The sequence below is a fragment of the Pelophylax lessonae genome (assembly GCF_965119305.1).
Source record: "Pelophylax lessonae genome assembly, chromosome: 4".
Lineage (NCBI taxonomy): Eukaryota > Metazoa > Chordata > Amphibia > Anura > Ranidae > Pelophylax > Pelophylax lessonae.
The window spans coordinates 593,186,094-593,202,452 of NC_138771.1; the positions used below are offsets into that span (position 1 = coordinate 593,186,094).

At 46.6% G+C, this 16,359-nt stretch overlaps 1 protein-coding gene across 2 annotated transcripts in view; it reads right to left on the reverse strand.

Moving 5' to 3' along the window:
* Window positions 1-16,359, reverse strand: part of LOC309553199 (vascular cell adhesion protein 1-like) — an 87,030-nt gene that overhangs the window by 60,248 nt on the left and 10,423 nt on the right. Inside the window, exon 1 of one of the 2 annotated variants that reach the window (XM_082254144.1) lies at window positions 10,046-10,162. The exons of the other annotated variant lie outside the window; for it this stretch is intronic. Within the exon in view, the coding sequence (XP_082110270.1) occupies window positions 10,046-10,112 (67 nt within the window). The 5' untranslated portion in view covers window positions 10,113-10,162. Of the gene's footprint in view, window positions 1-10,045; window positions 10,163-16,359 lie in introns of those variants that run through there. 2 annotated transcript variants of the gene reach the window in all.

Consider the following 16,359-nt stretch of genomic DNA (forward strand, 5'->3'; position numbering starts at 1 on the left):
TTAAAATAAATTTCTGGTCTCGGGGAACCCCTGCTAAAAAAAATCTACAACTCATGACACATTAGTGTCACAGTCAGTGGGAAGAATGCTCCTTACTCTTGTCATCATTGGGAAGAATTACCCCCTTATAGCTAAAAGGAACAATGGTGTCATTGGGAACTTATCTGAGTGGCAGAAATTGCCCATTGCTCAAGGCACCCCTAGCAACCTCAGGAGGAACCCTGCCAATATTTTTTTAGTTTTTGATACAGTGGGATTTATTTGCCCCCATCTCCTGTTCCTGTGGTGTATGTACAAGATATGAGGGGGTGCAGTAGTCAACAGGAAGGGAAAAACCACTAATACAAATTTCTTTAGCTCTGAAAGAAAGTGAGGGGAAATCTCTCCAGTAGGGGGCACAGAGGGAACACAGGCAGAAGAAAAAACTAGCAAAAGTTCTAACCCCTCCCTGTTCTAATCATATATATATATATATATGTAGCACCACCCCCGCAGGAGCTGCTGATTATATTATTGGGTCTACACCCTGCCTAACAACCCAATCAAATTGGCTCGATCCCTCCTCAGGCACAACTGACCCAGAATAGGACTGGACTATCAAATGGATACACAGATTGGAATACAATACTTCACTATGCAACAATACCTTGTTACCTTCTTGAATGGTAGTCCTTCTGGGTGACACAATGGAACAACGCACAGGATTGTAATTAACCAAACTTAGTTTACTATATATCAAATTGAATAGGGGAGATACAATACAATACAATACAAGTCCATAAAAGGTTATTTAAAACAGCTTTAAAAAGGTAAAAGAATACCCCCACACTCCTCCTGCATTAAGGCTAGACACAGTACCAGGTAGGTGGGCCTATCTGAGTCCCTCCCCCAGAGTTCTCTTCTTTCTTGTTGATCTTCGCTAGCAAGGTTATTGAATAGAGCTCATTTGTAATCCAGATTAGGAATAAAGATCAAGAGAGAAAAAAACAACGAGCTGTTAGTTGTCACCGCAGGGTGTCTGCGTAACTGAGCAATAACTTCTGCGAGAGAGATAAGCCTCTGGCGACTCCTTTACAGACCTTATTGTTTGTCTATGAGTCTCCTGAGAAAGTATGGTGATAAACCCCGGGGTTTTATCACCTCCTGCTGCGCTACCGCTATCTGTAGATAAAACTGTCTCTTCAGCAGATAAAGTCAGTTATTGGGCATGTGCCCTCTCACCAACAGAAGTTTCTCCTTCGCGCGCTTCCACTGCGGTCTCAGTCCTTTGGCTATATGCCAGCCGCGCGGGGTCCTTCTGGCGGATGACTTCCGGTCTCGGCAAACAGCAGTATGACCTCCAGGAATGTGCCTCGTGCTTGAGATGGGACGGTTCCACGTCGTCCCTCCAGGCTAAAAGGCTCTGGCCCAATATCCAGTGTCAGTCCTTCACTCTCGCTCGCTGGTTCCTCAGAGTCCAGCGCAGAAAGGCCCCCCCCCTTCGCGCGCTTCTCTCTTCCTTTAAATAACCTCCCCCATAGTGCCGTGCGGTGCAGCCGTGCACCCTGGATCTTGCAAAGCAGCCTGGGAGATGTAGTTTCTTCATCTTGTGAAAAGGAAGTCACAGCCCGGGAAATTCCATGCAGCTACCACTAGAGGGAGCCTAGTTCCTGGATCTTGCAAAGCAGCCTGGGAGATGTAGTTTCTTCATCTTGTGAAAAGGAAGTCACAGCCCGGGAAATTCCATGCAGCTACCACTAGAGGGAGCCTAGTTCCTTCCCACATATCAAACAGTGTCTTTAGGCATGTTTAACCCCGCTACACACTCCCCCCACTTGAGAAACTTTGGTCCCCAAAGAGGTCAACAGTATGTACCCTAGTGCATAGGTTGGCATTATACAACAAAAACATTAACATTTTGCTGAAATAAGTCAATCTGAATACATCCAATTTTGTATTCTAATAGCAGTGCAACAGTAAAACGATAAAGTGCAATTAATAAACAAATAAGTGATTTCTACAGTGTTAATATAGTGCTGATTTCTAGTGCTTTTATATAGTGCTCCTTTAAAAAGCACATGTGCCTTTGCAATTTCTTAAACACTTACATCTTAAAGTTTGTGTTGAAAAAAAAACATCAAAAGGTGAGAAAGAGAAAAAAACATATAGTGAGGTCAGAGCAACAAAATGTGCGCAAACATTAACTCACAAAGTAAACCGAATTGTGAACATCAAAAACTGTGCTTATTATAATGGCCAAACCCAATATCCTTATGTACAAACTTAAATGCAAACGTTTTCTACTTCAATACTTTGTTCTCATGATCTCTCACAGACCCCCCAAAACTTGGGTGGCTTGTACAGTTGTGCCTGGGGGTGAGCTAGGGTTGTCCCCCACCAAATCTACAGTGGAGGAACTAGGCTGGTCAGGAGATCTTTTGGAGGTAAAAACAGCTTCTTCCGAACATTCACCCAATTGATCATAGGTCAGTCTCTTAGGTGGGTGAATGACTCTCCTTTCCCTCTGTTCCCGTGGAGGCATGCTCTCAGAGGTGCTAGGATCAGGCACTTCTGAGGATTCTTCAATGTCCCCCTCCTCATGTTCCAACACAGAGGAACCTGATGGTTCAAGAGAGGTCAGTTCTTCTTCAGAGAAGGGTGCAACCTCCTCCTCAGGATCTTCATCCTCAGCTGCTTCTTCTGGAAGCATATGAAAGGGTATGAATTCAGGGGCTTCTGCCCGAAGGGCTCCTCTATCAGCCAAGTCAGATGAAGACAGGGAGGCAGGTGTGGGTTCTGGCAACTGAGATGACCACAACCAGTCGGGTACCTCCTCTTCATCTTCCAAATCTTCAGATGGAGAACTTCCCTCTCCCTCATCTGGGAGCGTCGTCTGAGATCTGGTAACTGGTCTGGACCGGCGAGAAGTCGAAGGGGCCTCTGACAAGTCTTCCACAGGGGGCATACGAACCGCTTCAGAGAGAGGCAGCAAATGGTTCCGATGCCAAGCCTTCAATGGACCCACACTTCCTTCAGGCCGAATTTGGTACACAGGAAGGTTTGGCAGTTGCTTGCAGATAACATAAGGTTGGGACTTCCAGCGGTCTGCCAACTTGTGTTTTCCCGGGACACCCAAGTTTCTCAACAAAACCCTGTCCCCTGGTTGCAGGTCATGGATCCGAACTTTTAGGTCGAAATTTTTTTTATTCCGCAGTCCACGTTGATCAGATGTGGCCTGAGCCTTGTCATAGGCCGCTTTCAGACTCTTCCGCAGTCGGTCCACATATCCTCTATGCGATGCTAAAGAGGTATGATCAGGCGAAATGCCAAAGGCCAAATCCACTGGCAACCGAGCCTCCCTTCCAAACATCAGCCGATAAGGGGAATATCCAGTAGCATCACTGACAGTGCTGTTGTAGGCATGCACAATGGCAGCTACGTGCTTGCCCCAATGCTGTTTCTTCTCTGAGCTCAAAGTCCCCAACATATCCAAAAGAGTCCTGTTAAATCGTTCAGGCTGGGCATCCCCCTGTGGATGGTAGGGAGTGATTCTAGTCTTTTGAATGCCTAACATATCTAACAGTCTCTTGATCAGTCTGCTTTCAAAGTCCCTTCCCTGATCAGAATGGAGGCGTTGTGGTAACCCATAATGTACAAAGAACTTCTCTACAAGAACTTTGGCTACCGTTGAGGCCTTCTGATCCCTTGTTGGGAATGCTTGAGCATATCTGGTAAAATGGTCTGTTACCACATGGACATTCCCCTGGCCACTCAGATCAGGCTCTAAGCAAAGGAAATCAATGCACACCAGCTCCATGGGTCCCTGACTTTGTAGATGGCCCATTGGGGCTGCTTGACGTGGCAGAGTCTTCCTCTGTATACACCGGACACAAGAATGACAGTATCCTTCAACTTCGGCCCTCATACAAGGCCAGTAGAACCTGTCCCTGACAAGCTGAAAGGTTCTTTCGGGCCCCAGATGGCCATGATTATCATGAAGAGCGGCCAGAACTCCCTCTCTGTATTTAGCTGGTAAGAACAGTTGCCACTTCTCCTCCAGATCTTCAGATGGACCTCTCCGGTAGGCCACTCCTTCTCTGATCTGTAACCGGGTCCACTCTCTATGCAACAGACGGGCCCCCTGAGGGGAGTCAGTTAGAAGCAACTCAGGGCTCTGGATCTCCAGAGCTTCCAAGAGAAGTTTTCCCAAAGGGTCTTCCAACTGCTCCTTCCGCAAGTCCCTTTTGGACAGCCGGGGCAAACCCTCCCCTTCAACTTGGGTCACCTGGCAGTAGCATTTGGGTACTCCGATAGCCGAAACCCCAATCTCTTCTGCTCTTGACCCTCCTCGGGATCGAAATTCAGTTCCCTGATATAGGGCACGCACCCCTTCTGGAGCCAAATGAGTCCATTCTTCCGCAGGTTCCTGTGGAACATGCAACCTTCTGGATAGGGCATCTGCATCCCTATTTCCGATTCCTGGCCGATACTTCAGGCTAAAATTGAAGCTAGAGAGGGCAGCCAACCATCGATGTCCTGTTGCATCCAGCTTGGCCGTAGTCAACAGATAGGTGAGGGGATTATTATCTGTCTTGACAATGAATTCAGCTCCGTACAGGTAGTCTTTCAATTTGTCAACCACTGCCCACTTCAAGGCCAAGAATTCAAGTTTGTGAGTAGGATAATTCCTTTCAGCAGGCAATAGGCTTCTGCTCACATAGGCAACAGGTCGCAGATGACCCTCATGCTCCTGATAAAGTACCCCCCCCAGCCCATCTCGGCTGGCATCAACATGCAGTTCATATGGTTTTGTGGGGTCCGCATAGGCCAACACAGGGGCAGTGGTTAGGGTTTCCTTCAGCTGGACAAAGGCCCCTTCGCATTCCGGGGTCCACTGATCCTGGATGGATTCCTTAGCCTTCCGGGGGCCTATGGTGGACTTCGCCGGCTTTACCAACTCAGGGACATCATCTTCTTCATTCTTCAGGAGCTCATTTAGGGGTCGGGCAATCTGGGCGAACCCCTCCACAAACCTCCTGTAATAGGAGCAAAAGCCCAAGAATGACCGGAGTTCGGTCACATTTGTGGGTCTCGGCCAGGAAGCAACAGCATCCAGCTTGTCCGGGTCAGTGGCCACCCCTTCTTCAGACACGATATGGCCCAGGTAATGGACCGAGGACTGATAGAATTGGCACTTCTCAGGAGAAAGTTTCAGACCTTCTTCATGTAGCCTCTTCAAGACCTTTTCCAACCTCTCCTCATGTTCTTCTAAAGTTCTGCCAAACACGATAACATCATCCAAGTATACCAGTACCTCTATCAAATTCATATCTCCAACGGTCCTCTCCATCAGCCTTTGGAAGGTAGCAGGGGCCCCGGACAACCCCTGAGGCATGCGATTGAACTCAAAGAACCCCACAGGGGTGATGAAGGCTGTTTTCTCCCGATCTTCAGGGTGCATGGGGATCTGATAATACCCACTCTTTAAGTCCATCACACTGAACCACTTCGCCCCTGACAGACTCTGTAGGGCATCTTCGATTCGAGGAGTGGTATACTGGTCTGGGATGGTTCTTCTGTTCAGCGTTCGGTAGTCGATACAAAGCCTCAAAGATCCATTTTTCTTCCGGACTACCACTATCGGGGAAGCATACGGGCTCCTGGATTCTCGGATAATCCCGATCTTTTTGAGCTCTGCCAGCTGTTGACGTAGATCTTCTAAGTCACCTAAGGGGACTCGCCGGACTCTCTCCCTGAAAGGCTTGTCCTCACTCAGGCGGATCTTATGAGTAGCGCTCCTGGCACATCCCACGTCAAACTCGTCCTTAGAGAATATTTCCCTACATCGAGCAAGTTGTGCCTTGGCCCTCTTCACCCATTCCGGCGGGAGGGCAGCGTTTCCAGAGCAAAGCTCCTCTATAACCGCTTCACCCTGTTCCTTTTCTTTGAAATCAATGGGGGCAACTGGGGTAGCCGGGTTGACTTGGCCCAGGAGCACTCTGGCCGGTACCTTCACTGGTGTAATAGAGGTGTTTCTGACACTCACTAAAACCCTTCCACGGTTTTCCTGTAACACCTTCAAAGGGATCACCTCAGGGATCACTTCTATCCCTCTCTGTCTCTCCTTTTGACCTGATTCAAAGATAATGAAGGGACCCGGCTGTTGCCATGTGAGTTTAACAGAAGCCTTAAAACAGGCCACCTCTCCTGGCTGTAAGACCTTTTCTGCTCTATCCAGCTTCCAGAGTTGTCCAACTCCTTCTGCGGGGGTCTCTTGCTCCAACACTAATCGTTGGTAGGCCTGCCGTAGCATGGGATGGATCCTTGGCGCCTGAGCATCTTGTCCCTGGACCAGTTGTATCAGAAGGCGCCTTACCAGGTCAGTGTTTGTTCCTACGATGAGAGAGCTTTTGTTGGCCCCTGGTGGACGAGGACAGACCACCGCTAAGGTGTCGAAGGTTTCCGCTTCACCAGCCACTGATGGATCAAAGGTCAACTTGATTGGCAGATACCCGTCATAGGGAAAACTTTGGGTCCCAATACCCCATATCTCCAGATCTTCCAACTTCTGCAAAGGTAGATGGGTAAGATATTTATCATAGAAGTCTCTATACAAAAGAGTCACCTGGGCCCCTGTGTCAAGGAGGGCTCTTGTGTAAATTCCTTCCACCTGAACCGAGACCACTGGGGAGGGCCCGACCAAGTTAGTTGGGAATTCTCTTGATGTAGCCTGGTTGTCTGATTCAGTTCTCTGTACCCTGGCCCTCTTCTCCTTTTTCTTCCTTGATCTGGGCCCCCGCTGAACCCGGCGTGCATTGACTTTCCTTCCCTCAGTAACCCGGAGTCTAGAACTGGGGGTATTATATTTGGGTCTGACCCCCTGACTCAGTTTCCCTGATCCTGCACCACTTCTGGAGTCCCTTAAGACTGGCGGACACCCGGTTGACTCCTTCACCGGTGTCCTCTGAAGTTTCCCGCTGGCTCGCGAGGTTTCGTGGCAGCATTTCCTGAGCTGGGACATACCCTTCTAACATGCCCAACTCCCCCGCAGTTGAAACAAGTTAACAATCTTGCAGGCCGTGGCTCTGGATCTGTGCTGAGACTAACAGGTTCATCTGGCCTCTCCGATATACTCCCCTTGGGTAGAGTGGATACCTGACCAGTCAGGATGGACACCATTTCTATCAACTGAGACACTTGGGTCTTTAGGAGTTCAACCTGAGAGTCACCCTCTTCCACACTTATCACTCCAACCCGGGCAGTTGAGTCAAACTGCCGACTTTTCTTCTTGTTGTCCAACATAACCTCTTCCTCTCTGACCATTCGAATCAGATCGGGGTATTCTAGAATGCCGCCATCTCGACGAGTTCGTAACAGTATGGCAATGGGATCTAAAGGTTGAGCCCCTTTCAGAACCTGTCGTGCACGAGTCTCATCTATTTTCCGGTGGTCTATTCCTTTCTTTAACAGAATCTGGTGGATAATCCTATCCAGACGTTTAATGAATTCGGACAACTTCTCCCCCTCTTCTTGATAACAGTGGTCCAACTGGTAGAGAAGTTCAGCCGCGTTCTCCGTCCGACCAAACACATCTTGCAGAATGTCCAAATAATCCTGTGCAGTGCAGTTCTTCTTGCTAAGCTTTAGATTACGTACAGCCTCTAATGCAGGTCCCCTTAAACTCTCTGTGATTCTCTGCTTCTTGTGCTGTTCTGGTACCTCCCATTCCTCCAAAGCCTGAGTGGCGGTATCTAACCACTCTTCGAACCCATCTTCTGCTGAAGGCACAGGCTGTTTCCCAGAGAATGTCCGGAGCTTCCTATATCCAGTCATCAAATAGCTCGAGGAGTCCCTACTACATTTTGCCACAATCTCCCCAAGAACAGCACACAGTTCTGAGCTAAAAGTCGACAAAGGTGATGACTCAGGATGCCCTTCTTGGACACCTTTTTCTTGGCTGGATACCCCAGGGGTGGTGGATGAGGGACCCGCAATAGGAACTCCTGGATGTATCAGGAAAAGTTCTGTTTGGTCAGTAGTTTTTACACTGTTTCCGTTGAAATAATCAGGGACCCCCTTCCTCCACTCACACAGTGCATACGTGTGTGGGACAGTGGTGTCAGTTTTCATGTCAATCACCCAAAATTTCCTGTCTGTGGATAGTGCCCTCAAAACAGGGAGGAGCTTTTCTTCAGTCCAGGCTTCTCCCTTGATTTCAACCACCAGGCCATTTTCCACTATGACATTCTCTTCCTTGCACCACTCAGCAGCAGCGACAGGATCCATTTCTGCGTGGGAGGGGATTCTATGGCTGAGAGGGTTGTATTGCAGGACTGTAGAAATCCCGGACGAGCCCCCACGTGTAGCACCACCCCCGCAGGAGCTGCTGATTATATTATTGGGTCTACACCCTGCCTAACAACCCAATCAAATTGGCTCGATCCCTCCTCAGGCACAACTGACCCAGAATAGGACTGGACTATCAAATGGATACACAGATTGGAATACAATACTTCACTATGCAACAATACCTTGTTACCTTCTTGAATGGTAGTCCTTCTGGGTGACACAATGGAACAACGCACAGGATTGTAATTAACCAAACTTAGTTTACTATATATCAAATTGAATAGGGGAGATACAATACAATACAATACAAGTCCATAAAAGGTTATTTAAAACAGCTTTAAAAAGGTAAAAGAATACCCCCACACTCCTCCTGCATTAAGGCTAGACACAGTACCAGGTAGGTGGGCCTATCTGAGTCCCTCCCCCAGAGTTCTCTTCTTTCTTGTTGATCTTCGCTAGCAAGGTTATTGAATAGAGCTCATTTGTAATCCAGATTAGGAATAAAGATCAAGAGAGAAAAAAACAACGAGCTGTTAGTTGTCACCGCAGGGTGTCTGCGTAACTGAGCAATAACTTCTGCGAGAGAGATAAGCCTCTGGCGACTCCTTTACAGACCTTATTGTTTGTCTATGAGTCTCCTGAGAAAGTATGGTGATAAACCCCGGGGTTTTATCACCTCCTGCTGCGCTACCGCTATCTGTAGATAAAACTGTCTCTTCAGCAGATAAAGTCAGTTATTGGGCATGTGCCCTCTCACCAACAGAAGTTTCTCCTTCGCGCGCTTCCACTGCGGTCTCAGTCCTTTGGCTATATGCCAGCCGCGCGGGGTCCTTCTGGCGGATGACTTCCGGTCTCGGCAAACAGCAGTATGACCTCCAGGAATGTGCCTCGTGCTTGAGATGGGACGGTTCCACGTCGTCCCTCCAGGCTAAAAGGCTCTGGCCCAATATCCAGTGTCAGTCCTTCACTCTCGCTCGCTGGTTCCTCAGAGTCCAGCGCAGAAAGGCCCCCCCCCTTCGCGCGCTTCTCTCTTCCTTTAAATAACCTCCCCCATAGTGCCGTGCGGTGCAGCCGTGCACCCTGGATCTTGCAAAGCAGCCTGGGAGATGTAGTTTCTTCATCTTGTGAAAAGGAAGTCACAGCCCGGGAAATTCCATGCAGCTACCACTAGAGGGAGCCTAGTTCCTGGATCTTGCAAAGCAGCCTGGGAGATGTAGTTTCTTCATCTTGTGAAAAGGAAGTCACAGCCCGGGAAATTCCATGCAGCTACCACTAGAGGGAGCCTAGTTCCTTCCCACATATCAAACAGTGTCTTTAGGCATGTTTAACCCCGCTACATATATATATATATATAAACTTTTTGACTGTACTTGGGCTTGAGCCAACCTAATCAAAATCCCATCAAGTTTCGGGTAACTCCTTGCTTCAGGTGGGCAAGAGTATAGCCAGCCTCAAAGTATCTTTTTATTAGTCCGTCCATGTCATTGCCCATCTATTTTACCTTGTGGCTGCCTGTATACATTTATCAGTGTAGGTTTTTCTGTCCTTTAGTGTACATCAGTCTGTATGTTATCACAAATCAGTTTTTGAGCTATCCTCTTTAAAAGCCTATCTATATATGCATCCAATTCTGGCAGCTTTCATCATACTTTCACATTTCCAGCCACACCATAGGCTTAAAGCATTAAAGAAAGGTTTATGCTAAATACCAGCTCACCTTTCTGAAGGGTGCCACATATGTATAGCAGGAGACAGAGGTAGTGCACAGACTTCTCCATTGTCATATATCACCAGAGAGTTTGCTCAGCAGGGGTGCAGTCACTCTGAGTATCTGCCTGGATTTTACTGTATAAGGCATCCTTCAGTTCTATTATACACACATGTTCCTGACTCATGGAAAGGGGAACTTCTTTTCTTGTCATAAGACAAGACGAGGGGTGAAGAAAAGAACAAGATACTCCTCTTTTAAAGCAAAATCATAACAATGCATTTTCCAGCACAGCATTTTGTTTTTAAAGGGCGTGGTATTCTATATATTTTCAGTCTTGTAATGTGATCACAACTAAACAAAGTCAATTTTTATAGTCAGATAAACAGGAAATATTGCATAAAAATTATAATTATTATTAAGGATTTATATAGAGCCAACAGTTTGCATAGAGCACTTTACAAAATGAAATGTAATGTATTCTCATATTCAGTCAGCAGGTGGAGTTTTAGGCCTCTTTTCAAATGTTTTCCTGAATCTTTTTACCAAAACCTGTTTAAATCAATCAGTAACTGAAGGTGAAATTGACACACTTAAGTGCATACGTCAGAGCAGTGAGTCTTCACATACTGAACGGACAAAACAGACAGTGTCAGGAACCTCATGCTGGCCTTATGCTGCAGATCCTGGCTCCTGATGGCCTATTTAAACCTAAGGCCTATAATTGTTGAATGGTCCTTAGCTTTTACCCTTGTGTTCTTAAAAAAACTACAAAGACAAGGAAGACTCACTGCTCCAGGTGAATCAAGAAGCCTGATGATGTACAGGTGCACGCCTCGGCTCGCCTCTGCAGACAATCAATATAGAAGAAATGGCTGCACTCCAGGTATCATCAAAGTTCTGGTTTATTAACCAAACTTCCCAATGTGGCAAAAAACAGGTAGACGCGCTTCACACACTAGCAAGTGTGCTTAATCATTAAGCACACTTGCTAGTGTGTGAAACGCGTTACCTGTTTTTTGCCACATTGGGATGTTCGGTTAATAAACCAGAATTTTGATGATACCTGGAGTGCAGCCATTTCTTCTATATTGATTTCTTAAAAAGCCTGCTTGATCCCATTACTGACCCCTGTACGTCTGACTCTTCTCTGGATTCCCCTTGCCTGCTCATGTCTGTTGCTTACCCGTGTTACCGATCTTAGCCTGGATGTTTGACTAAGATTCTGCCTTCTGATTTTCTACCTCTCCACCATTATGTTTCTGCTGACCCTTGCCTGTCTGTGACCTGGACTCTGGTTGTGATTCTGTACCTATCTGCTTGGCTGTTACCAAGCTCGGCTTGTGACATGACAAGTAAGCAGATCAGGAGTTCTGACTTCACGTTGAATTTTCTGATCTGCATGCTTGTTTCAGATCAGCCTCTGAAAGTGTTGAAGCCAGAGACTGCTATGACATCTGGAAGCTGGCTGACCATTTTCCATACATGTGAACAACACATGCAGCTGAGTCCCAGCCTATAGACAGTGCTTCAGGGCCCACCATCAGTTCCGGAGTCCAAGTTCACATTAAGTTCATGTGCATGGATGCTAGCCTGAGCTCACTCTGACTCAATCTCCTAGTCACAGTTCCTAATAACCCCTTAATGCCTGGAGCACTCCCAACACACAGGCTTGTGCTTTGACATAGTCCAGGTTAGGGCTCCAGAAGTCCAATTGAACACCTGGGGCCCGGGTCACTTGGCGTGTGTTCCATGAGTTGGTTCTTTCTCACCACCTGCTCCTGAGCCGACCTGGCATGCATCAGTATATAGCACACTATAGCAGAGCCCCCCCCCCCCCCCTCCACTGCCACATTTGGCACTTTTTGGGGTTGAGGGGGGAGCAGATATCTGTCAAAACCAGGTACCCACACCCACTTCAGGGTAAGATTGCCACACGGCGATCTACTAAATTTCCTGCCCCTTCTTCCTTTTGCTGCCTTCTTGAAGACACACAAGTCCCAGAAGATAGCGGGAACATTCAGAAAGTGCAGCGCAACTCGTGCATTAGGAAAGTAGGAAACAGGCTGTGAATCCGCAAGGCTTCATTTCCTGTTTTCCTTAGTAAACATGCTGGCGCCTGCACCCAAAGCCGATGGACGAATCAACATTGTGGGATCCCTGGAAAGGTAAGTGTCCTTCTATTAAAAGTCAGTATTTGTAGCTGCTGACTTTTACTTTTTTTTTTTTTTTACAGGCTGGAACTCCACTTGAACTCTTCTTTACCAAGTAGCTAAACCCACAATATCCATTTATTATTTTTCACGTCTTGGTATAATGTTCCATGTACACAACATACACAGCTACCAATTGCAGGCCAAACAGAATCTCCTAAATCCATGTATTCCCATAGTAATGTGCCATTACTAACAGGAAGGGTGCAGTGGTGCTTACTCGCTCTAGTCTCTCATAGCTTGATGGGGCCTGCATGCCTACTGCTTCCTTGTTATGGGATTCCCGCCTGCATGTCTGGTGTGCTTGACTAGTTCGTTCAGGAAATGGGAACATGATGGCTTTTTTTCTTTACAGTAAAAGTTGTGTTAAAAATGAACACAAAAAATAAAGTGGTGCTCCCCCCCCCCCCCTACTTCCACATTTGGCCTCTCGGAGTTGAGGGGGGAGCGGGTACCCGGTTTTAACATGTACCCGTTCCTACTTCTGGCTGACTTTGCTGCGGTGAACTCATTCGGAAGTTCAGCCCCCCCTCCTCCTTCCCCCACCGCCGGGCCATTCAGAAAGCGCAGCGCACTTTGCGCATGCGCAGTGGGGAACCAGCTGTGAAGCCGCAAGGTTTCACTGCCGGTTTCCCTTAGGCGAAATGGCAGCAGCAGCACTCGAGAGCCGATTGAAACATCGGCTCAGGTGAAGACAGTGCTGGATTCGTGGACAGGTAAGTGTCCTAATATGAAAAGTCAGCAGCTACAGTATTTGTAGCTGCTGACAATTTTTTTCTGAAGGAGCCTGGAGCTCTGCTTTAACCATGAAAGTGCCAAACCTGTAAATCCACAACTCCAAAGAAAAACATTTAAAATATACATTCTCCACTTCAAACCAGGGAATAGTTTGAATATTCTGCAAAGATGGATGAATGTTGGGTGAATTTCAGAACAAATCTACATTCACTGAATGATGATAATAATAATAATAATAATAATAATAAAAAAATAGCTAAATAGTACTGTAGGGCACTTTCCCATTGAAGAACGGATATGGATCCTGTTTGATGGAATTTTCACCTTGATAGATGTGAATCGATTTTTGACAAGCAAATCTTGTTTAAAAACAGGTGGAAACCACTGTGATAAATAGAGGGAATGTGGAAAATTCAATCTTGGTAAAAGATTCTGAGAAATAGGTGACTAGTCCTACACAAAACAAATGCTAATGCGTTTCGCCTGGAAATGGCCTTAACCATAGCTATGATTAAGGCCTCTTGTGGCCGAAACACGTTAGATGATCACTTGATGTAAGCCTCTTTTGAATTCAATAAATACCAGAATATATAGTTGTGTGCAGAACTACTGCATATATTACATTTTGTCTCTAGACTAGAACAGAGGGCTGTATGTACGGATGAACGACTCGTAGGCATGATTGAGCTGTCCATTTGTTAGCACCCATGCTCTTTTAATATTATTATGATAATTACTCTCAGTGCAGTCTATTGAAGGTAGCCTGCAATTTTCTTTATATGCAGGGCAAGCATTATACTTCTATAGGACTAAAGAGACTTAGTAGATAAGTGTATGTTAATAAAGCAACAGAGAGTCTTCTGAATCCCTCGCCCCATTCCCCTCTCCCATCAGTCCTTAATTTACATATGAAAAAGTAAGTACACCCCATGGAAATTGTTGACTTTTTTTCAACATATTTTAACAGTCAAGCATCAAACAATCTACAGATAAAGGTATATGCATAAAATAGTATCATTAATACACCATGTATGATCATGAGTCATGACCTTTAGGGATCAAGAATGTTAGCGTAGTGCACAAAGCACTATGATCAGTCCATGGAAATGGGAAGATCAATGAAGAAATAAGCTCAGGAGTCATGCCTACTGTGATTTGTATATGATCAATTCTGGAAAAAGAATATGATTTTAAGTGACAACACTGAAGAAATTACAACGTAAATTAGTGAGGGTACAGCTGGTATAACAGTGTAAGTTTGCTGTCCCCTCAAAATAACTCAACACACAGCCATTAATGTATAAACCTCTGGCAACAAACGTGAGTACACCCTAAGTAAAAATGTCCAAATTGGGCCCAATTAGCCATTTTCCCTCCCCAGTGTCATGTGACTCATTAGTGTTACAAGGTGTAAATGGGGAGCTGGTGTGTTAAATTTGGTGTTATCGCTCCCACTCTCTCATACTGGTCACTGGAAGTTCAACATGGCACCTCATGGCAAAGAACTCTCTGAGGATCTGAAAAAAGAATTGTAGCTCTACATAAAGATGGCCTAGGTTATAACAAGATTGCCAAGACCCTGAAACTGAGCTGAAGCACAGTGGCCAAGGCCATACAGCGGTTTAACAGAACAGGTTCCACTCAGAACAGGCCTCGCCATGGTCGACCAAAGCAGATGAGTGCACGTGCTCAGCGTCATATCCAAAGGTTGTCTTTGGGAAATAGATGTAGGAGTACTGCCAGCATTGCTGCAGAGGTTGAGGGGGTGGGGGTCAGCCTGTCAGTGCTCAGATCATACGCCGCACACTGCATCAAATTGATCTGCATGGCTGTCCTCCCAGAAGGAAGCCTCTTCTAAAGATGATGCACAAGAAAGCCCGCAAACAGTTTGCTTAAGACAAGCAGACGAAGGACATGGATTACTGGAACTATGTCCTGTGGTCTGATGAGACCAAGATAAACGTATTTGGTTCAGATGGTCTCAAGTGTGTGTGGCCGCAGCCAGGTGAGGAGTACTGTCACGATTCGACCACGCCCACGGCGACTAGCTAACCGAGACGCGATGAATCGTGACTGGGGAAGATAAGGGGATAACCGATTAAAGAAAATTCCTACTAAGTAATTAGATTGGCTGCAATACTTTCACAGCCTGCACTGCCTTCGGTCACCACTAGAGGGAGACTCCACTCCAATCCAGCTGGCTGACCACACACAGGCAGATACAAATCTTACATACAATCTGGTGCACTCTAATGGTGGGGGAGCAGTCTAGCAATTACCACACACTACTAGGATTCCTCCAGCTATCCTACAAGCCAGAACCCCTGTGCTAATCACTCTTCCCACTGTCCCCACACCACAAACGATAGCCTGCCACCACCCAACAGTTTGTCCGCAAACTGATCTGCTGGGACACCACACACACGCAGATCTCCATCTGGGGTACAATCTGCATGCAATCTGCCAACACACAGTGCAATTGCATACAGATTGGCATGTAGCGTAGACCGAGAATTTAGGCACTAAAATGCAAACAAAATCTCTCTAGAGCAGGGTGTCAAACTCTAATTTAATCGCGGGCCGCATCAGCATTATGATTGCCCTCAAAAGGGACGGTTGTATCGGTAAGACTAGATGTCAAGAGAATCCCCTACCCTTACATAAGATGTCAAGAGCCTCTCCACCATCAAAAGGTGAGCCCCCTACCCTCCCTTACATCACAGTGCACCTCCCTTACCTTGTAGTGCTGCTGGGAAGAAGCTGGAGGCATTGCTGGAAAGCAGAAAGTATAAGGTCTGGAGGAGGACTGGAGCTCTCCTGCAGCTACAGGAGAGGTGCGAGGGCCACATAAAATGGCTTGGAGGGCCGAATTCGCCCCCCGGGCCTTGTGTTTGACACCTGTGCTCTAGAGGTATGAGTCCTGGCTTAGTACGCAGAAGTCACTTATTAATGTTATAATTTAATATCCCGAAAGTGGGCAATGCATAAAAAAATATATACAAAACAAAAGCAGTTACAAAAAATACACAAAAGGTAAGAAGACACACAATTTGCTATGTAAATAAAAGGGAATTAAAACCAGAAATAAACTTTACCTAAGGTTATCTCTTTGGCAGAAGCATACCGAAAATCGTGCGGGAACTCCCCAGTTCAGAACTGGCTTCAAGGACGAACAATGTGCAAATCTCAGATTCCCAATTTATTGGAATATTGATGTGGGCTGGACTTTAGCCCTTAACGAATCAGCCACAAGGGGTTGCCCCCATCTCAGCCCACAGGATGTTCTGTGTTCTGAACTGACCATAGTTGAATTGGCCCAGAATGGCGCTGACCGCTGGGCCAGGGATAGGAGTTCTGACACCAGCGCATCGG